General features: G+C 39.6%; 1 protein-coding gene across 2 annotated transcripts in view; it reads right to left on the reverse strand.

Annotated features, from left to right (window-relative positions):
• Window positions 1–19,452, reverse strand: part of PLEKHA1 (pleckstrin homology domain containing A1) — a 58,781-nt gene extending 39,329 nt beyond the window's left edge. For both annotated transcript variants that reach the window (XM_082853894.1, XM_082853895.1), the window contains exons 1-2: window positions 19,241–19,452; window positions 5,763–5,923 (exon numbers count right to left, since the gene is read on the reverse strand). In XM_082853894.1, coding sequence (XP_082710020.1) covers window positions 5,763–5,903 — 141 coding nt within the window. In that variant the 5' untranslated portion in view covers window positions 5,904–5,923; window positions 19,241–19,452. The remainder of the gene's footprint in view (window positions 1–5,762; window positions 5,924–19,240) is intronic.
• Window positions 19,453–24,507: the final 5,055 nt, after the last annotated feature.

Consider the following 24,507-nt stretch of genomic DNA (forward strand, 5'->3'; position numbering starts at 1 on the left):
AAAGATGATACAAACAGATGGAGAGATATACCAAGTTCTTGGACTGGAAGAATCAACACTGTGAAAATGACTATACTACCCAAAGCAATCTACAGATTCAATGCAATCCCTATCAAACTACCAATGACATTTTTCACAGAACTAGAACAAAAAATCACACAATTTGTATGGAAACACAAAGGACCCCGAATAGCCAAAGCAATCTTGAGAAAGAAAAATGGAGCTGGAGGAATCAGGCTCCCTGACTTCAGACTATACTACAAAGCTACAGTAATCAAGACAGTATGGTACTGGCACAAAAACAGAAATATAGATCAATGGAACAGGATACAAAGCCCAGAGATAAACCCACACACATATGGTCACCTTGTCTTTGATAAAGGAGGCAAGAGTATACAATGGAGAAAAGACAGCCTCTTCAATAAGTGGTGCTGGGAAAACTAGACAGCTACATGTAAAAGAATGAAATTAGAACACTCCCTAACACCATACACAAAAAAACTCAAAATGGATTAAAGACCTAAATTTAAGGCCAGACACTATAAAACTCTTAGAGGGTAACATAGGCAGAACACTCTATGACATAAATCACAGCAAGATCCTTTTTGACCCAGCTCCTAGAGAAATGGAAATAAAAACAAAAATAAACAAATGGGACCTAATGAAACTTAAAAGCTTTTGCACAGCAAAGGAAACCATAAACAAGATGAAAAGACAACCCTCAGAATGTGAGAAAATATTTGCAAATGAAGCAAATGACAAAGGATTAATCTCCAAAATATACAAGCAGCACATGCAGCTCAATATCAAAAAAAACAAACAACCCAATCTAAAAATGGGCAGAAGACCTAAATAGACATTTCTACAAAGAAGATATGCAGATTGCCAACAAACACATGAAAGGATGCTCAACATCACTAATCATTAGAGAAATGCAAATCAAAACTACAATGAGGTATCACCTCACACCCGCAGAATGGCCATTATAAAAAAATCTACAAACAATAAGTGCGGGAGAAGGTGTGGAGAAAAGGGAACCCTCCTCTGGAGCCCATGCACCACAGCTGGAGAGAAGCCCAGATGCGGCAACAAAAGATCCCACATGCCGCATCTAAGACCCCGATGCAGCCACATAAATAAATAAATATTTAAAAAAAAAATCTGTGGGCTTGTTCTCAGGAATGATTAGGAGGTACCTTTCTCAAACCTCTATAAGCTTAGCAGAAACATTTAATTCTATGGAAGCCTAGAAATTTAAAAGACTTAAGATTCACAAACATGAACTGATTATTGTTTACAGGGACAGGTCTTTTCAAAACCTGTAGTTTCTATGTAAACTACAACTCTATTATGTTCTGCTTTAAACTACAGACTATGTACAAGCTTCCAAATTTAAATCTCCATAAATATGTATATAAAATAAAATTATAATTTTTAATATATACCTTTAAATGGTTGTGTTTTTATATAAAATGTTTTATGTTTAAAGGTTTTTTAAAAAAATTTGGATAAGAAAACGAAATGTTAAAATATCTTCAAGATCTCCTAACCACTACCAATGTGATTTTTTTTCAAACATTGCTATCCTTCCATTCAAAATCATTATTTTTCTTTTAAGTCCTCCATAAGTCTATTATTTGAACTAGCTGAATACAGCTCTAACCCTGTGTGTGAGGAAGAGAAATGAGCAACTATGTCATCACTGCATGACGTAAAGGGTCACAGATTAAATAGTGGCACAGTAAAAGGAAATATAAGTAGCTGGGAGATAAAATGATATTCAAAATACCTAGTTTCTAAGAACTGGTACGATTACTGCCAAGTTCAATCAGAAAAAATGTGGGTTTCAAAATTTGTTACTTGACAATGAACAAGAAATAATAAACCAATCTGACATTTAAGATAAAAAGGGAAAGAAACCGTTTGTTCTCATGAGTTCCTGTACTCATTTTGCCAAAATACTCTTTCAAGTTTTCTCAAATTCACTTCCTAATAAAGCTACTTAGTTATTTAATTCTCCACCACTTCTCATTCCCTCAATAAAACACAGAAAGCGCCGGGACTTCCCTAGTGGCGCAGTGGTTAAAAATCCACCTGCCAATGCAGGAGACACGGGTTTGAGCCCTGGTCCAGGAAGATCCCACATGCCGCGGAGCAAGTAAGCCTGTGTGCCACAACTACTGAGCCTGTGTTCTAGAGCCCGCAAGCCACAACTACTGAGCCCACGTGCCACAACTACTGAAGCCCGAGTGCCTAGAGCCCATGCTCCACAGCAAGAGAAGCCACCGCGATGAGAAGCCCACTCACCACAACAAAGAGTAGCCCCTGCTCACTGCAACTAGAGAAAGCCTGCGTGCAGCAGCAAAGACCCAACACAGCCATAAATAAATAAATAAATTTATTTATTTTTTAAAAAACAACACAGAAAGCCCCAAATTGATCCCTAGTAATACACTACAATGGATTTTTAAACCAATGGTTAGTGGTAAAGAAAGCAGTGATCAGAGGAAGAACGGCTCCCTAAGGACAGGTGAGCCAAACTAACTTCTTTCATTATCAGGGTTACTATGATCAGTAAAGCAGTCAGTGTTACAGCACTTAACATAGCAACCAGATTGAATCATATGAAATTGCCATTTTTTAGTAGATCAAAATGGTGGTATATTGGCAATTTCATGTGGTTCAACCACAATAATCTTATCAAGACATTTTACTAAAGTTTTCATGAAGAGATGTGCCTTAATACATTTTAAAGTGACACAAAGCTGGTATTGATGGCTAATACACTGGACGGTAGAATGCAGATTGTAAAAGATTCTTATCAGTTGGAATGAAGAGATAAAATTATTAAGAACTGAATAAAAAGACAGATTTAAAATTCTATACTACATTCAAAAACACTAATGGGCTAATTACACCACAGAAATCTGGCTTTAAAAGAGTTCATGTGAAAAAGATCTAGCTGAGTCCAAACTTTAACATATACCCTCCCTGCTATAGCCAAAGTGAACTATTTTCCAAATACACTACAGGGTTTCTTACTTTGATTTCTTGCCCATGCTATTCTTTGAGCACCAGAATACCCACTTCTCCACCTCTTGGCCAAAATCATACCCATTCTTCTAGATCAATTTCAAATGTTACCACATCCATCAAGACTTTCACTCCCTCTGCTAGCTATAATCACACCTTTCCTCTGAAATCCAAGCTTATGGTTCCTTCACTGTAATAAACATATTCTATTTTGTACTTTTCTTCTTTTAGCTCTGTTTAAGTGGGAAGTACCGACAAAAGGAGAAATTCTAAGAAGACTCTATTATATATAAAGACAGAAAAACAATCAAGGAGTTGTAAATAAAATTCAGGAGAAACTATATACGAGTCAGCCAGATCTTATGAAGCCAAATGAGGGAGAGCTCAGAGGCAGGACTGAGCAGTGGTTTGCATGGGGGAGGAAAACCGAAACTGGAATCTAATAAACTGTAATCAGAGGGAGTCAAGGGGGGCTAAGTTACTTTCCACCTTGGGAAAAGGAGTTTGGGAAGGGATTGTGCCACAGATAAAGGGATGGGTAGTAAAAGGGAGGAACTGGATTTATGTTTTTAAAAAAAGGAAAAAGAAGGTAAACATGAACTTTTGATTTCTGCTGACTTGTTCCTTCTCCCAGTGACTCTGGTCAAGTAAATAAAGGTATTAATCATGCAGTTGCATAGACAGGTTACTATCACCCAAGAAAGTTGGTCACACCCAGAGATAAGGGAGTAAAACAGGGTGTCAATAAGCTCAATAAGGATAAGGAGAGAGAAAAGACAGTTCCTAGCAAAGAAAGTCTCATACAAAGTCAGCACTCAAATAATATAAACTGAATTAAAATACAAATTATCTTCCAAAATTTGAAAGGCTGCATGTGGATAAAGGACTAAATTTATAGAGAATCAGAGGGGGAAAGTAGATCAGTAAGTAGAAGATCCAAGGAACCAGATTCTGGTGCACAAAAAAAATAATAATTAAAAACTGCCTCGAATATAATAAACACTTTTTTTTTGTTTTTTTAGTAATATATAGTTCAAACAACAGTTAAAGTGAAGATCAGGGATAGATGGGTTTCTTGCATTAAGGAGGAGGTTGAATTAATACTAAGGACTAAGGTCCCTAACAACTCAAATTCTTTTTTTTTTTTTTTACGTTTATAATTTCTTTTAATTATCAGTAGAAGTGCGAGTTGTCAGTATTATCTGGTGTAGGAAATGATAAATGTATAAACTCCAAATCCAAGATATATGACACTGTATTTTCTAAAACTTCAACTTCTTGTATTGTGTGACCTTGGGTATATTTTAAACCAGATCGCTGGAGGCTGCCCTGATCACCATCTTATTACCTTTTGTATAACAGAAGGAAAAAAAACCTGTCACAGGACTTCCCTGGCGGTCCAGTGGTTAAGACTCTGCGCTTCCAATGCAGGGGGTGCGGGTTTGATCCCTGCTCCAGGAACTGGGATTCCCCATGCCGCATGGCGCGGCCAAAAAATGGAAAAAAGAAAAAACCTGTCAGAAGCCAAGCTCCAATTTATCATCTCTCCTTGGTCTGTCCCCATTACAGGACAGGATGAGGGGATGTTTGCTTCCTGACTGGACTTGCTTTTCACAAAGTCCTGCTGGGGGTTACTCAGTACCCTGTGGCCTTCAAGGGTATTGCCAATTGATTACTTTTTCAATTGTCTAGTATTTATCCTAGTTCTCTTTTTTTTCCTTTTTTATTTTAATTTTTTTACTGAAATATAGTTGATTTACAATTTTGTGTTAATTTCTGCTGCATATATATATGCCATATACACACATATACATACACACTCCTTTTTATATTCTTTCCCATTATGATTTATCTCAGGATATTGAATATAGTTCCTTACATCTCAAATTCTATATAAACAAATATAAATGCATTAGCACATATTTATTTTGTCTAACCTAAAATCAGTACTGGGGAGGAAAGAATACCAGACCAGTTGTTAGGGGATCTGGGTCCTGCTCTGTGACACAGAATGGAACCTCCTACCAGTCCCTGCTCTTCCCCAACTTTTCATTCCTCACCTGCACAAGTCATCCACTAGACCAAATCAGCTTAGAAGTTTGCTAGGGACTCATCTCTTGCTTTGCACATGCTTCCTTGCAACATACTTCTCAATTTGAATAAAGAGTTTCACAGGCAGAGAAAATTTAAAACTACTCAACAGATGATCTCTAATCCAAGGCCACTCACAGATCTTAAAACTGGGATTCTAATTTTTAATATATGACATTTACCTCCAATAATTTGCAAAACAACAATAAAATCAAATTCACGAGTGGCCAACACTCAAGTCTGACACTACAAGATGAAAGACTATACATGTGCAAGAGTATCAGCTCGTTTAAGTAGTTTATTTACCAAAAGATAGTAGTCTCTATCTTAGAGACAGTATCTTAAATTTAAACGATTCAAAAATTTTCTACCAGAGTTAAGAGTTGCCCCTCCCAAGGAAGGGAAAACATAAATACATGCATAAATTTTTATCAAATAAACTTAGTTTCATCTTCTGAAATTTATTTAACACAGTAGGAGTTGGGGGTACAGGGCAAGGAGAATACAGTCAGTAGAAATAAATCTAAACATATTTTGTTTAGGAAGACAAATCCTAACACCTGCATAGTATATCAAATACTTTCATAATTAAAACTCTTGTATGCTTTTGAAGAGGTAACCCTTTGGATTTTACAAACCTGTGGATTATCCATGTACCATACAAAACTATCTTCTCTGGTATCCAGTATGAAGTACCTCCGAAGAAATTTCCCACTGTTTTCATTTTCTTCAATGTCTAGAAAACCACAAATGCGATTCTGACGATCCACATAAGGCATTTCTGTGCTTGAACATTACACTGTAAAATAAAAACATTAACAGTAAGTACTTCTCAGTGGACTTCAAGCATTAAATGTGCTATGGTATGGTTTATTCAACAAAGAGCCCACTTTCCAACATTAGGTGGGGGCTGGTTAATGTGAATACATAAAAGCATGGGCAAAAATCACTTGAAATTAAGCTTATTGTGAGTGGTTACTAAATGCAACTATATAGAACTGATGCGGACAAGGGACAGCTATTCGTGTCAGCTGAATAATTTACTTAACTTTTCACTATGAGTAGGCATCGTCATCCCCATTTCATAGGTAAGAAATATAACACTGAGAAGGGGAAGTGCCTTTCCAAGATTAGTGAACTAGCAGGTAATGAATCAAAACATGAACCCAGATTCTTGGACTCCAGAGCTTATATCTTAACGTTTACATCATCCTGTCACTCTAAAATCCTTGGTATTACTAAAACCAAAATGAATCAAAATAAAGTAAGCTAACATCATGAAAAGAGAGATAAGCAGGTATTATATGCCCCCCGAATGGAAGACACAAACATCACCAATAAAGAACATATAACAAAACAAACAAAAAAAAAAGGTTTGTCTCAATCTGATCAAGTTTCTAGATTTCCCTAAGTCCAGCTTCCAGTTCACAGGAAACAAAGAACACAGAAGAACATATTAAACTTCACCACAGGTATTCAATCAGCAAAAGTGGACCGTGGGAAACATCAGGACCAAAAGCCCAGTTTCTTCAGCAAATAAACTACTACAGGGGGAAAAAAAAAAGGAGAGAGAAAGAGAAGTCACAGATTAAAAGAGACTTCAGAGGCATATCATATTCTGATTCTGAAGTACTGAAATTTTTGTTATGTTCATTAAAGTTAAAAACCATGGCTTGGATAAAAAGCAGTGTTTCCATCCATTTTTCTCTAAAAACTGTAGATATGTGATTCCCTCCTGATGTGATGCAAATCTGCAGACTATTCCTACTCCAAAGGTACTTCTACAGCCAGCGCCAACATCTTTCGGCAGGTTGAATTATTTATGTAACTATTTTTTCGTTTAACTCACAGTGAAAATTCAATTAGAATATGCCCTGATATACTGTTTATCTAAATCACTATTCTGTATACAGCCAGAGAAATGGTGAAACACGCCAAAAAGTTTTCTTTAATTAATTAGTTTATTTATTTTTGGCTGCATTGGTTCTTCATTGCTGCACATGGGCTTTCTCTAGTTGCAGCGTGCAGGGGACGCTCTTCATTGCCGTGTGCGGGCTTCTCACTGTGGTGGCTTCTCATTGCAGAGCACGGCTCTATGTGCGTGGGCTTCAGTAGTTGTGGCATGCGGGCTCAGTAGTTGTGGCTTGCGGGCTCTAGAGCACAGGCTCAGTAGTTGTGGTGCACTGGCTTAGCTGCTCCGTGGAATGTGGGATCTTCCCACACCAGGGATCGAACCCATGTCCCCTGCATTCGCAGTTGGATTCTTAACCACTGCGCCACCAAAAAAGTTCCCCAAAAAGTTTTAAACAAAAGTATAAATTAAGTTTGTATGTGTGTGTTATTACAGACCTGGCACTTGGAGATAATTTTTTAATGAACTTACCCAAAGTTCTAAAAAATTTCTAAAATGTAATCAAAGCTTGGAAAATTAATACACTATACTAACACATACTGCAGGTAAAAACTGTCAACTTGTGTGGTACGCCATGAGAAAAGACACAGGCCAAAGGAACAGAATTGAGAGCACAGAGACAAACCCATACATCTATGGCTAACTGATTTGCAACGACGGTGCCAACATCATGCAATAGGGAAAGAAGCCTCTTTAACAAACGGTGCTGGGACACCTGGAGAGCCACGTGCTGAAGAATTAAACTGGACCGCTATCTTACACAATATACAAAAAATAACTCAAAATGAATTAATCTAAAAATAAGAGCTAGAACTATAAAACTTCAAGAAAACATAGAGGAAAATCTTCATGGCCTTGGAGTTGGCAATGAATTCTTAGATGTGACACTGAAAGCACAAACAACAAAAGAAAAAATAAGACAAATTGGACTTCATGAAAATTAAAAACTTTTTTGCATCAAAGGACATCACGAAAATGAAACTACAACCTACAGAATGGAAGGAAGTATTTGCAAATAAGGGTCTAATATCCAGAATATACAAATAACTCCTACAGCTCAACAACGAAAAAACAAACCCAATTAAAAAATGGACAAAGGACTTGAGAAGACATTTCTCTCAAAGAAGATAAAACAAATGGCCAACCAGAACACAAAAAGTTGCCCAATATTATTTGTCATTAGGGAAATGTAAACCAAAACCACAGTGAGATACCACTTCACACCCACCTGGATGGATATAATTAAAAGAGGAAAATAATAAGAGTATAGGCAAGGATGTATAGAAATTGGAACCCACCTACATTGCTGGTGGGAATGTAAAATGGTACAACAGCTGTGTAAAACGGTTTGGTAGTTCTTCAAAAGTTAAACGTAGAATTACCATATGACTCAGCATTTCCACTCCTAGGTATATAGCCAAAAGAATTGAAAACAGGTACTCAAACACTTATACGTGAACATTCACAGCAGCACTATACACAATAGCCCAAAACTGTAAACAACCCATATGTCCATCAACAGGTAAATGTACATACATACAATGGAATATTACCCAGATACAGAAAGGAATGAACTACTGATACAATACATCCAATCAAAATTCCAAGATATTTTATAAAAACTGACAAGGTGGTTCTATTATATATATTTAAATGCAAATAACCTAGAAAAGCTAAATCTGTTTCCCAAAGAACAGACTGACATTACTTGATTTCAAGACTTACAACAGAGCTACAGCAATAAAGATAGTGTAGGACTGGTGAAAAGATATAATAAATCAATGGAACAGAATACCATCCAGAAACAGACCCATACATATACTGTTAATTGATTTTCAACAAAGATGTCAAAGCAATTCCAAATACAGTCTTTCAACAAATGGTGCTGGAACAATTAACTATGCATGTGGAAAAAAATTAACTTGAAATGGATCAGAAACCTAATGTACAATTAAGCTTCTCCAAAAAAAAAAATACATACACACACACTGATATATTTTTTAAAGACATTTATATATACATATAAATGAAGTCCTCATGATCTTAGGGGTAGACAAAGATTTCTTAGATAAGACACAAAGAGCCTAAACCATATAATGGTTGATATAATGGACTTAATCAAAATTAAAAACTGCTCTTTGAAAGACACCAATAAGAAATCAAAAGATGAGCCACAGAACAGGAGAAAATATTCAGTACACATATATCTATCAAGTAACTGATATCCAAAAACAGGCAAGGAATTATTACAACTCAATAAGACAAACAACCAAGTAAGAAAATAGGCAAAAAAATTTGAACAGACAAGTCAACAAAGAAGATATACAGTTTTTTTTAAATAATAAAAAAGAAAGAAAAAGGAAGACATACAAATAATAAATAAGCACATAAAGATGCTCATCATTAGTAAGATGATACAAATAAAAACTGTGAGATACCACTACATACCTACTAGAATGGCTAAAACAAAAACAAACAAATAAAACCCTGACAATACCAAATGCTGGCAAGGATGTGAAACAGATGACGAGTCTCTCATGTTGCTGGTGGGAATGCGAAATGGCACAGTAGCTTGGGAAGACAGTTTGGCAGTTTCTTAGAAAGTTAAACGTACCCTTAACGATATGACCCAGCAATGCCACTCCTAGGTATTTATCCAACTGAATTGAAAACTTATGTTTATACAAAACCTATATGCAAACATTTAAAACAACATTATTCATAACTGGCAAAAAGCAGAAACAAACTAAATGTCCTTTAACTGGTAAATGAAGAAACTGTGGTACATCCAATACAATGGAATACTACTTAGCAAGATAAAGGAACAAAGTATTGATACACACAATATGGGTATTTTGTTAAGTGAAAAAAGCCAGACCAAAAGGCTATAGGGACAGAGAACAGATCAGTGAGAGGGACTGACTTCAATGGGTAATTTATGGAGTGATGGAACTGTTCTGTATCTTGATTGTAATAGTATACACAACTATGTATTTATCAAAAGTAGGCTCAAATACCACATACAGTGAGCTGTATTGCATACAAATTAAAAAAAAAAACAACTACAGTGATAAAAACCAGATCAGAGTTGCTAGGGCTTGCGATAGAAGAACAAGAGAGAACAAGAACAAAAGAGAGAAAGAACAAGAGAGAAATTTTTTTGGCAACATAGCTGTTGCACATCCTGATTGTGGTAGAGCTTATATAATTACATGCATCCGTCAAAACTCATAGAACTATACACTAAAAGAGGTAAAATTTATTGTATGTAAAATTGTACCTCAATAATGCCGAATTTCTTTTAAAAAAGATGCCATATATACTCACCAGACTGGCTAAAATTAAAACAGATTGACAACACCAAATGTTATTAAAGGTGTGGTGCATCCAGAATTTATGTACTGTTGATGGGAATGTAAGATGGTACAATGACTATGGGAAAAGTTCTGACAATAAAACCAAACATACACCTACCCTATGACCCAGCCATTCTATTCCTAAGTATTTACTCAAGAGAAATGAAAACATATATTCATGCAAAGACTAATTCACAACCATTAGTAGTAGCAGCTTTATTCATAATAGCTACAAACTAGAAACAACCCAAATGTCCATCAAAAGGTGAAAAGATAAATAAAATGTAGTATGTTTATACAATGGAAAAGCAGTCTACAATATAAAGGGACTCCTACTGCATGCAACAATATGGTCAAAACTCATCAAATTGTAAACTTTAAATGGATACAGTTATTGTATGTAATTTAAACTCCAAAAAGTTTTAAAAATCCAGCATAATAAAAAATTCATTAAATAAATTTGACTACAAATAACTTTTTAAAAAATATTTTGCATGGCAAATCCTGATCAGCAAGTCAAACCCAGTAGAAAATACTTGCAGCTTATATTACAAAGGGCTAATCTCCCTAACATTTAAAGAGTCTGCAAAAAATGTCAAGGGAAATATATCAAAACTTCAATAGAAAAGTGGGCAAAAGACATGAACAGACATTCCACAGAAAAAGACATAAAAATGACCCTCAAACATATTAAGAGATGCTCAATCACTCATGATAAGAAAATCCCAAAATGACACACGATACTGTAGGCATTGCTACTGACACCACAAACAAAAAAAGGCAACCAGACTTCATGTGCCTCCTTGTGGAATTTATACCATCTATAAAACACTTATGAAAAAAAAGTACAAATACCTGAATCTAGATCTAACTACCAATTTATAGGAAATAGAGAAGACAGAGAAAGAATACGTTAACCTATATCACAGAGATTCAAACAGCAAAATTCAAACTATAATTAGTTTCTCAGGACAAACAACATGGCTTCTTCAGAAATAAATTCCAAGGGAGTAGGGGGAAAGGAACTGGAGGAAGAACTTATAAGTTAAAAGACCTAAAAAGACATAATCACAACATGTGGGCCTTATTTAAATCTTGTTAACAACAACACTGAGTTATCTAAGGAAACTGGAAATTTGAATACTGCCTCATGATATTAAGGAAACATGTATTTTTTTTTCAGTGTGGTGATGGTATTGTGGTTATGTTACTAAGAAAATGAATTCGCATCATTTAGAGATATTTATTCATACAGAGACAAAACATTATCTGAATACTCTGGAAGGAGGGCTGGATGAAGGAGGGATGGCCTGGGTGGGCAGTTGTCGGGGCTAGATGACTTCTGTGGACGTTCACAATTCTTCATCACAAAAAGAAAGGTTAATAAGAACTTTTTTTCATAAGAAAAGTTCAAAACAAGTCTGTACTACACAGAGATACCATTTCTCATCTATGAGACTGGCAAAAATTCAGAAATCTGACAACCTACAATACTAGTAAGGCTGTAAGAAAACAGTAACTCTCTTATATTGCTGGTGGGAATGCAAAATGGTATGACCCTACTGAGATGAATCTGGCACTATTTAACATGTGCATTTACCCTATGACCAGCAATCCTACTTGCTACTGTAATTCTGAAACAATTTTATGCAAATGATAGTACTTCAGGTGCATCACAGGACAATGTAAACATACTGATGCTATGATTATATGTAAAGTAAAATTAAACAAATTTTGTTATTAGGAACCTAGATTTTCACAGTAAGGGAAAAAACGTACAAATACAAAACAAAAGGAAAAATTCTATACAATGCATCAGAATCAGTTAGTATGAACTCATGATCTTTGAAAATATGATAGTAATAGAAAATTACCACTTTGCAATTCCAATATAATCACTGATTTAAGCAAGAACCTTCAATGAACACCAATACCACGAGAAAACAGGTTGTTAGGGAACAGAATATTCAGTCTCAAAATTTCACCCCAGTGCTCTTACCAATTAAAAAGAGCAAAATGTACGTATATGTATCTTTACAGTGGTGAGATCTTATAGTCCCCACCTTTACCAAATGATTTAGCATCTAATGAATCTAGAAGCCAGGGATTAACGGATATCACTTCTCTCTAAATAGATCACAACACTATATGATTCCACTGATCTGAAATATCCAGAATGAGCAAATCTATGAAGATAGAAAGTAGATTAGTAGTTGCCTAGGAGGATGGGGGATGGGAAGGAATGAAGAGTTGCCTAGAGATGGGAGGGTTCAGGGTTTCTCTTTAAGGTGCTAAAAATACTCTAAAACTGACTGTGATAACAGTTGCACAGTTCTGCAAATATATTAAAACCACTGAATTGCACACTTTGAGTGAATTATTCCTCAACCAAGCTGTTTAAAAAAAAAAGAATTATAATTGTCTTTTATCTTTCATTCCAGAGCACATCAGAAACCTTAAAAAACATTTCGTCTCCTAGACCTCTGAATGTTGTAGTGTCCCAGGGGATGGTCCACGGACCTCTTCTCTATTTACACTCAATCTCTTGGTGAGCTCACTCATTCACATAGGTCTAAATACTGCTATCTCCAGCCCTGGACACTCTGCTGGACTCCAGACTCATGTATACAACTGCCAACTCTATGGATCTACTTACTTACCTAACAGGCCTCTCACACTTAGCAAACTGAGCCCAGATATACCCCCTCAGCAATCTGTTCCCCTCTGTCCTTCCCATCTCAGTAAAGTCACTCCCTTCTTCCAGCTGTTCAGGCAAAATTTGGAGTCACACTTGATCAAGACTTGTTTCTCTCATTCCATGTCCAGTCCATAAGCAAATCCTACTGGCTCCATCTTCTAAGTATATCCAGAATCCCACCATTTGCATTGCTGCCACTCTGGTCCAAGCCACCATCACCTCTTAGCTGGACTACTGCAAGGGCTTCCCTGCCCCCTTCACTCCATTTTCAATACAGCTGTCAGAGTGATCTCATTAAAACATATGTTCGAGTGTTTATTCAATATTTGCCAAGCAAATATTTAAAATTAATTTAATCCTTATAATAATTTTACAGATGAGAAAAACAAAGCACAGAAGATTTTAAAAATAACTTGTACAAGGTCACATGATTAGGAAGTGGCAGAGCCAGGATCCAAACCAGGGGAATCTGGCTCTAAAGCCCATGCTCTTCAGTACTATAAAATGTCACTCTGCTCAAATCTCTTCAACTTTGGCTGCTTATTAAAATTACCTGGGAGTTTTTTTGAAAATCCTGATGCCTAGATTAGAGCATTCAGACCAATTAAATCAGAAACTCTGGAGATGGGATCTAAGCGTCAGTACATTTTTAAAGCTCCCCCAATAATTCCCACATTCAGCCAAGGTTAAGAACCACTGTTTTAATGCAATCCCATCTCATTCAAAGTAAAAACCAAAGCTCTTACAAAGACATACAGGCTTCACCTACCCCCCACCCCAAACTGTCCCAGTTCCCCCGCTTGATTACTCATCTAGTCACTGACGCCTACCTCACTAGACAAGCTCCCCACTCGGAGCCTTTTAACTCAAATGTCACTTTCTCAGGGAAGCCTTCTTGACGCCCCATCTAAAACTGCAAATGCTCCAAACTGTCCTGCCACTTCCCATCTCCCTTCCCCACTTCATTTTTCTCCTTAGTATTTACTGCTAACAAACAATATCATTTACTTATTTCTTGTCTGTTTCCCCACACTGGAATGTAGGCTCCATGAGATCAGGGACTTTTTTTCTATTTACTATTGTTTCTCCAATGCCTAAAACAGTGGCTGGAACATGGAAGGGACTCAATAACAATTTGTTGAATGAAAAATTAAGGAACCCATAATTATTGCATCAAATATTAATGTTTAAGTTTCCAGACAGAAAGCCGCTTTTGCGTCATCTGATGAGAAATCATTTAGCAAACGATTTAATCGACTGGTTTGCTTAGATGATGGAAGGAAAAAGGTTCGATAGTATATTTCTGTTTGGATTCATACTTTCAGTAAAGCTAGTATGAGGTAAGAACAGATAAAACTGTGTAATTAAAACCTCTACAAAATCTATCCTTCAGCTTTACTTGTGCTCTAAGGGCATAGTTAGATCATACAAACATTCATAAATTAACACACACAGTTAACACTTCATCAGTCAGGAACCATGAAGCAAGTCAAAAAAATAAAAACAAAACAAAAATCAAAAAGAGAGAAAGAAAAGAAAAAGAAAAATTAAATTCTGCACAGTGAGACTTCATTAGGCCCACAGGACTTCACTACTGAAGTCCTGATTAGATGCTGAATGAGACTACTCTTGTCCCAAAACTTCTGACAACACAAAGCTTAAGATATACAGACATCAAGGATCAAATACCTGTGGAGTCTGGCCCTGACACCCCACACACACCTCAGGGCTATGGTACTCTAACCAACGTCTTACCGTCATTCCACTCTACACGAGCAGCTGACAGAAGAGAGGGAAAAACACAAGTATTCCAAGTGTTCAGGGAGAAGGAAGGTGATGGTCACCCAAAAGCAGTGGTAGGGGGCCCCAAGAGAATCATTCACCAAGATCAGAAGTGCCTACAAGAAGGACAAATTGTCATCTCTTTCTCCAGTTCAATGTCTGCTTATGAAGTAGACTGAGTGACCCTGTGCCTATTTGAGCAGGGGGACAAAGAGAATTGATGAGAAACGGCAGGGCACAGAAAGGGAGCAGACTTAAGCAGGCTGCAGGCCACCATTTGACATCAAAAGGAAGTAAGTTTCCAGTGTATTAAGTGTAAATTACAGAAGGTAGCTGGACTTGAGCTGTCTTGCTGTTATCAAAAAATCTGGCTGCAGAGAGAAACCCACCTTACCCCCAAACACTCATAAGAACCAGCAAGTAGACTGAGAGGACAGAAATGAGGAAGGAGTGTAGATTGGTAAAGGTTTACCCACAGCAAATTTCATATCCAGGGACTGTGCAGTGGGGACTCTCCCTGCAAGATCTCACCAAAAATTCCAGTTTGGAAGCCTACCACTAGACATTAATGGCTCGCCACTGTTAATCAAGAAAAGGCTTTAATAACACCAGGTAAGAAAGAGTTGCCTTTTTTCATTTTTCTTCTAACTAGTCTCTATTCAAATACATCCACAAAGAGGGAAAAGAAAGAGGTATCCAGGGAGCATATCACAATCCCTCCCCACTCCAAGTGCCTCAGGGAATAAGTGGCCAGATACTGGGTTAAAGGAGGAGTGGAGCTTTAATAGGAGATTGAAGGTTTAAACTGAAATAGATTAGACTGGAGCTTTTAATAGCTGTAAATGATAGAAAAGCTACCATTTGCCCATGAAATCATGAGGAAGCAGGGAGAGGGAAGATCCAACAAAGCATAGTTGAAAGCAGTCAATGTGGAAAAATATAACTGTCTTAAATCTGTTCTCACCAAGCTCAGACCGCTCAATAACCTGACGACATACGGCACAGCATCACTGCCCTCAGTAATGACAGGAACACCTGATGTGGAAATTCCCATGGGGGATTTACGGGACCCAACAAGATGCTACATTAGAAGTCCTCTGAGACCACTTCCAATTCTAAGTGCCTGTGATTGTCCTTTCTTCAAGAAGAGGTTAAACTGAATCCAGAATCCAGATTTCAAGGGTTAAACTATTAAAGGCTAGGCTACCCAAAGGAGTAAAACCACAACTTTCTGAAGAATAAAATTATCAGACTGATAAGTCTGATAAGGGTTCCATGTAGGAAAAAATATTTAAGACTTCAATATTTTTAAGACTCTAAAGACTTAAGCATTAAAATAATATCCTAAATGACTCTGATTTTTCTTTTACATTCAACAGAAATTCCAGTTCAAAGAATGTTTATGATTTAAAATCCTCAAAATACCATCTTCCTAAATCAAAGCAATTCAACTAATCAAAGGCTTACCAAAATAAACAGCAAGCACATGTTTGCTTAAATATCTTCTAGGAATTACAAACTCACGTGTTCTTTATCATACAGCAACCACTGGGAAAAAATATCACTCAGAGTTCAAATGGTTTAATGTCACTCATTAAGCATAACAAAATCCTATTGCTGCAACAAATACCAACAATTTTTATTTTTAAATTAAAAAAAAAATCCACACGTTTATGTTTCTAAAAATAATTAAGCATTGTAGACAAGCATCTAAAGCAACAGAAAGTTTCTACCCTAGGAACTCTTTTCTGATACCAGTCAATAAATTTCCAAATGCTAGGTACTTACAAATGGCTAAAAGAATTAAAACTAAACGTTAACATTTATCTCCTAATAAAGCCATTTTATTGTATCATTGCAGATCTAAATGAGAGAATCACCTTGAAATTTAAAATCAAATTTTAATATTATCAAAAGTAAAATGCTCAAGCATGTGAAAAAGTAATAAAGCTGAGGCAGTTACTGCTACAGAACTTGAAATTTTCTGTCTAATAAAGGCAGAGTGTGAGTAACTACTGTCACATCTGAATAATTACTACATTTTATTCAGAAAACTATTTATCTTCCTTGTTCTTAAATGACAGTTATTTAAACAAGAACAATTATTTAACATCAAACAGTACTTCAATGTCAAAGGCCGACTTAAATTATGCTAATAAATTACTTCATGGATTTCATTCTGGATTACAAATTATCATCGGTAGAAGTAACTATGGGTTTTGCAGTAGGAATGTAAGAACTTTCAGGCTTAAATAAAAGTCTTTATTTTTTAAGCTGCATTAAATGTTTTTTGAGAAAAAGCCCTATAAAAAGATAAAATGTTTCCATCTTTCCCAAGTTATTCTCCTAGGGGTCTTCAATATCACAACCTATATATTAACAACCAACATGTGAGTGTTGCCCACAGTGACTTTTTAAAGAAAATAACTCTATGCTATTCTTAATGTCCTTAAACAATTCTAAAACGGTCCTTCCGGCTTATGAACTCATGGCAGTTTCCTAACAATTGTATACTTATCCTGTTTTACTGTCTCTCCTAGTCTATGACAAACTCACATTTACACACCACCTCTTTCCTATTTTGCTACATTGCTAAAACTAGGGGGGAGGGGGATACAAACCTGCTACTTCCCCCCTTTCTCAAAAGCAACAATAAAAATACTAATTAACAAGATAAAATGAGGTGTGAAGCAGTTTCAATACATATAAATCACATCTCCTTAATGCCACGAAGTTATCCTCTGCTTACCACAAAGGACAAATGCATGGCTATATCCTTTGATACAGGTACACTCTTCAAGAGAATCCTGTCAATGGATACACTATAGGGTTTACAGCACTATAAAATAAATTAATTATTAACTCAAATTCTGCTAACCTTAAATACTCTTGTTTAAATACATAAATATTTTAAAATGTAATTTCCCCTGGGAAGATATGGCCAAGTTAAGGATTTAAACTAACTCTACTTGGGGAAATATCTTTTGCCACAAATGTGTTACTATGAAAATTTGAGTAAGAAACGCAATAGGCTTTTTAGTCAGAATGAATCTTACTATTTTTTAAATAACAATTCTTCAAGTTCTTCTGTGAAAAAAAATTTTAGTTTTACAAAATGATTTTTTCAAGTTTTTCTCTGAATCATATAAAGCTTACCCCAATTTTGCTGTAGAGTTTCAATGGCTTTAAACTAACATAGAAAGTGTGTAAGCTGAGTGCCTGGGGGGAAATAAAGCAGACAGATGAGTAGTTCTCGGATAAAAGACTATGGTATAAACCGCATAGTGCGCTATTGGTTCCAGTCGTTAAGCACACAGGAAATAAGGTTTTCTAGTTAAAAAAACGAATTGACAAACGGCAACGACTCCGTTAAAGCTAAGAAAATCTTATCAAAACCAACAACGATCAATCATAAAATAAGAAAACAAGCATTATAGGATTGTAAGGTGAAATCGGAGGGGGAAAAAAATGGCCCAAATTGCCTTACTATATTATCTTCTATAACCTCCTCTAGGACCTGCCCCCAACAGAGCGATCGAGTTTCATTATTCAGGTGGCCAGCCGCGCGCAGATGCTCTGCTGTTGGGCACAGCATAACTAGAATTCTACCAAAGGCGGTAAACACGACTTTCATTATGACAACACTTTCCCCTCTGATGGTCTATCCAGGAGGGTCAATAGAAAGAATCTGAAATAAACCACAAACCACTCAAGACGGTCCCAAAGCGGTGAGACTGGCAGCTGGCCTCTAAGCTTAAAGACCTGGGTTCTGGTCGCCTCCTTGGTCCTACTTGCGTGACCCTGAACAAGTCACTTCCAACTTTCGCACTGGTCACTGCACCATTAAGGTGCTAGGGTAAAGCACTAATACTGCAGGATGCTACGGCACAGGGCGGAGTCGACTTCTGACTCGGCGAGTCCTAAAGTGAAAGCGCACTAACATAATACAAGACGATGCCCCTAGGCAGCTGAGCCCCCGTGAGCTCTGCCCTTAAGTCTAGCCACTCGACAGGCGTCGCCCGCCGGGAATCCCCCGACAGCTGGCCGGCCGGGCGTCCGGGAGGAGGGCGCGACGGTACTTTTTAGCAGAGCCACCGCACGGCTCCTCGGCGACAGCGACCGCCGCCGGGCTCCCCACCATCCTCGGCCGGACGCCGCCGAGGGTCGAGGTCAGGAAAACAATAAAGGAAGGAGCCGCGGGAAGACGCCGCCGCCGCCCCCTCCCGCCGCCCAGAACTCGGCGCGCGCAGGTGAGCCGGCCCCGCGGCCTCTACCAGGTGCAGCCGCGCGGGCCGACCGGCCAGGAGAGAGGCCTCGGGGCGCAGCCCGGGACCCCGCGCCCCCCACCGCCCGCGGGCCCGCACTTACCAGCGCCCGCCGGTCCCTCGAGCCTCCCAGCTCGCTTCAGCCGGCGCCGCGCTCCCGGAGCCCGGCCCTGCTCACCCCGCCCCGGCGCGGCCGCACTCCTCACGCCGAACTTCACGGCGGCCCTCGCTCGGGAGCACCGGCGCCGCCGCGGCCCCTGGTCCCACAGGCACCGAGCTGCCGGGAGCGGCGCCCACGACGGCCTGCCCGCGCACTGCGCACGCGTGCCCGCGCTACCTCAGACCCCAGACGGCGGCAGAGATTCCAGAGCGGGCACTCCCAGCCCAAGGAGACTACAAGTTCCGGCAGGCCCCGCGCGGGTCCTGGAGGCGTGGCGGGCCGGGTTAGGGGGCGTCTTCCTGGTTCAGGGGCGGCGACCTCGGGCGCGTTGGGGAGGACCGCGCGCGGAGCGCTGGGCCCTTGCGCTGCGGTGCATCCTGGGATTCGTAGTTTTCGAGGACCACGGGGTTTGGCTCGGGGTTGGAACTCAGGGTTCTCTTGTGTCACCGCCTAGAACTTCCAGGCACAGGGATCTTTAAAAATAGGCTTCATTCGTTTGCAGATAGTTTGTTTGCAAGCTGTCCCATAATCAGTCCAGGAAGTATAAATTCACAGGCTGCTGTGTGACCTGGGGAAAAACGCTTTACAGCCCTTCGCGCCAATTCTAACAATTTCTCTCTCCCTAGAACTGTATCTGCACCTCCTACTTAATAGGACACGAGGCTTAGAGAAACTTAAAGAATGATTAGTCGAAATTCGATTAGTCATTCGATTAGTCGATATTCGATTAGTCGAAAGGCTGGAACATAAATATGTATTATCATAAATATTTATTCGTAAATATTTAACCTGTTTATTGAGCACCTACCATGCCAAATCCCGTAAGAGGCATTAGACACACACTTGAGAACAAGATAGATGCCGTCCTGACCTCATGGAGTCTGCAGTCTGTAGCGGGAGCTAGTCCTTAAACTAGCAAGATAAATACAGATTTTAATGCAATGGAGAAACTAAGCAAGTTAAAGAGATAGTGGGGGAGGAGGGGCTCTTTAGAGAGGGTGGTCAGGGAAGGCAGTCTGACGAAGTGATTTTTGAGCTGAAACCTGAAAAAAAGAATCATTCAGATCCGCAAAGAGCTGGGAAAGGACTATATGCCACGGCTTTGACAGTGCATGGCACACGCTAGGCTCGCAATAAATATTTGTTCCGTTTGTGTCCTTCCTTTCCTTCTCCATCAAAATCTTTAGGAACACCTTTCAGAACATCCTTCCTATGCAAACATGTACAGGAGACAAATCAATGTCCAGCAGTAGCACAGGCTGTACGTGTACAGCTGCTAGGACAGAAAACACAAGGTAAATGCCTACGAGCCTGGAACCTTGACTACTTAACGCCTTCTTTATTTGTGAACTGGGTCAAAAGTCTCAGCACTCAGCCTGGCCTCCTGACTCACTTCTGTTTATGAGGTAGAGAATCGGATTTGGAGTTTACCTCCATTAGGATTCTAAAGGAAGCTTAGATATTATCTCATCAACATCAGAGGTGGAGCGAAAAACAGCCCTAGACTTACCTGTGGACACTTACCTTTGTGACCTTAGGCAGAGGGTGACACTTTACCTTTCTGATGCTCAGTGACCTCAACCGCTCACCTTACAGAATGTTCTCAGAGTCTGATAAGCTGATAGAGGGGAAAACCGCTCCCCAGCCTGCGTGGAATGCTCCCGCCCTGTTTCTTTCAGACTGCTCGTCTTCAACATTTCCAGGATGATTGTTCTGTTATCTTTTGAGAAACCTTAGCTGTGTAGCCCTGCTGACAGCTGTCTTCCCGAGGCCTCATTTCCTCATCTTTACAATGCTTGAAAGGATTTGGCCTCATCATAGTTTATAAACTGGCCAGAGCTGTTTCCTTTTGTCCACACAGTGGGTTTTATTTTTAACTGAATGTGTAGCTAACAGTTAAAAATAGGGAGATTTCACATAAAAACCCAGGTGTCACCTGCCTGGTCTCTCTGGATATTTGAGCTTGTTGTCCCTGGCTAGGGGGTCTAGAAGGGTCTCCAGCTCCAGAATCCTAGAAGATTCTAGATGGCATATTTGGGACATATTTAAACTTAAAAAAAAAAAAAGATTCCTTGTTTATCTGAAATTCAAATTCAACCTTAATGTCTTGTGTTTGATCTGAAAACCCTAGCTCAGAGATCAGACCACTGAAGCAGAGAGCTCTCACTCCCTCCAGACGGAACCCAGAGGGAATCTTTCTCCTGAGTGTTATTATTATTAGACATTACTGACTGAGCGGTTTTAAATTATTCCTTTGCTGTTTTTGCCTAACAAGCCCCAAAGGGTGTTTGATTTTGACAGTCACATTTACAGACAATGAGGAAAGCCAGAGAAGTGACTCAAGTTGCCCAAGGACACACACCAAGGTAAGGGCTACTTTGAGGTTGCAGTGTAACCAGAACCTGTTAGCATCCCTCTGTGTGGAAGGCTCTGGATCGGCCAATGAACACAATGAGAAAAAAAACAAATAAACAGAAACAGAAAAAAGAAAAAACAAACAGAACAAAACAAAAAAAACACTCTCTGCTTTTCCTCTGGTCTTTTTTTGGATGGAGAAGTTTATTACATAACAGTACTTTCAGTGTTATTTAACAACAAAAAAAGTATGTGGAATATTCCCTTATTGAAATTACAGTCTGGGAGCAAACCAAGAACGTTCAGGACCCACAGACGGCATTGAGGAATGCTGGAATATTCCATGGATACTTGTCATCTGAAGAAAAGGGAGAGGACTCTGAATTCAAGAATCTGCAGTTTACCTTTCAAACATCCTTGTCATCATCATCATCCTGCCCTGCATGTGCAAAGCACTTGTATGTTTCCAGCAAAAATATTTATTGAGCCCCTTCTGTATGCTTACATGCTGGGCCCTGGATCCTCCAGACAGGCGTTAGCCTCTTTGACAACATAAATTAGAACAGTGAAATCAGGAGGATGATCCAAAGTCACAGAAAGGGACTGAGCACTTGACTTTCCCTCCCCTCACAGGCACTTCCTAGCTCCTTCCCTGCTCTATTTTTCCTTAGCAATGATCACGTTCCCACACATCATATATTTTACTTATTTATCTGGTTTATTTTCTGCGTGTCGCATTAGAATGTCACGTCCACACCCACAGGGATTTTATCTGTTTTGTATCCTCAGTGCCTAGAACAGAAATATTTGTTGAATGATGGATGCCACCAGCCCCCTTTATGAACAGAGTCAGAATCAGAAGTCAACAGAAGGAGCAACTCCAGCAGTAAACTCCTGTTTTTACTAGAAATCAGAACGCAGAGAGAACAAGAATCAAACATGAATCAAACATTCTCTGAACCCAGATTTCTTCCTTTCTTATTCCCTCCAGAAACTGGGTAGCAGAGAGTTAAAGACAGCTCTTTCCTATTTTTCAGGGTAAAAATGAAACTCACACCCTGGGAAGGGAGTTGGTGGGGTTGCTTTTGAGGTTAAGGAATCAGAAGAGTGGCCCTCCCATGTACCTGGCCTTAGCCCAGCCATAGGAAGGGTGATTCTCAGTCATCACCCAGGATGGGGTGGGATTAGGTGACCTGCGCAGAATACAGATCAGGTGACTGATTCTCCTTCTGGAGAATTCTTGTGTCCCAGGGCTGGAACACAATCCTCCTTCAGGGAGGAGCTCTGAGGGACCGTCCATATGCCATGCTTACTGGGATACAAGAACAGGATTTCCAAACAGGTCAGCAACCAATCTCGAATTCCAGGCTCACACAGGAAAAAAAATCGAGGGTCAGGGGAGATGATTGCCTCCAAGACCTTTAGAGAACAGGACCACCTGCCCTAGGTGCACTTTCCTGCCTTAGGACGAACAGGCAACAAAAAAGGGAACCTGGCACTGAATATCGCCTGATACCACAAGACCCCTGAAGGTCCCCAGCAACCCACGTGATCTCTGGGGTCTGGTGAGGTTCCAGCCTCATCAGACACCCCAGTTAGGTCATACATTAATTATCCTGACTACCTGTGGCAGGTCTGGGATTCTGGGAAGCCCTAAAATTGGGGAGCACACAATGCCTGCATCTTCCAAGCACGTGGACTCTTGCTCCAGCGTGGCGAGAAAACTTGAAAAGGAAGATTTTCTGAAGCCAAGGTGCATGTCCAGGGCCACAGCCGGGTAGCTAATTGCCATACTGAAGTGGGGAACACTCATGAGGGTGAAGGGCTCTTTCCAGACAAAGCTGGGGGAGGATCTGGGCATGAGTCCATCTTGGGCTCTGGGAATTCCTCCTCAGACCCCGGCAACTCACCTGTCTAATGCTAGCCAAGTTCCTCCTCAAGTCAGAGGCCAGTGGTTTCTCTCATCCATCTTGCCGTTTGTCAGAAGTGTTTGTTTACGTTCGACAAGAACCAGTGCCTCAAGTGTTCGGGAAAGCTGACGTGTGCCGTGCTGTGACCCCCAGGGGAAGGGAAGCAGAGGTGACAGCTTCCACCAGCTGACCCTATGGACACAAGCAAAAAGCCTGGTCTCCGGAGTCCATCTGAGCTGACTAGCCATGACCTTGGGCTTGTTACCTTGTTTCTCTGAGCCTCAACATTTCCCCATCGGTAAAATGGAGTTGATAACAATTCCTACTTCACAGCCTCTGCATATGTCTTAAATGATATAATGCACGTAAAGCTCTTAGCCAAGTGCCTGGCACACATTACTGGCTCCATCAGTAGTACCTTGTTTAGCCCAATTCCTGAGCCCACCTGAGCAAGGTGGATGACACATTCAGAGTCTCTCACCTGGGCAGTGGGTATGCTGTGGACCACCCACATATCTGGATGACCAGGATAGAAGTACTCATTGTGGTCTAGAACCTTGGGAAATTTGATATGGCTGGGGAGCAGGGCCATGTGGATATGGTGCTGGGGAATAAGGGGCCTGATTTGGAAGGACCCAGGATGCCAGTCTTGGGGGAATGTGATGACTGATTTTATGTTTCAACTTGACTGGGTTAAGGGATGCCCAAATAGCTGGTAAAACGTTATTTCTGGGTGTGTTGATGAAGGTGTCTCTGGAAGAGATGAACATTTGGATCAGTAGACAGAGTAAAGAAGATCACCCTCTCCAATAAGGGGGGGGGGGGGCACCATCCAATCCGTTTAAGGCCTGAGTAGAATGGAAAGGCAGGGGTAGGGTGAATTCACTCTCTCTACTTGAGCTGAGACATCCATCTTTTCCTGCCCTCAAATATTGGACCCCTGAT

This window comes from Leucopleurus acutus (assembly GCF_964270905.1).
Source record: "Leucopleurus acutus genome assembly, chromosome: 14".
Classification (NCBI taxonomy): Eukaryota; Metazoa; Chordata; class Mammalia; order Artiodactyla; family Delphinidae; genus Leucopleurus; species Leucopleurus acutus.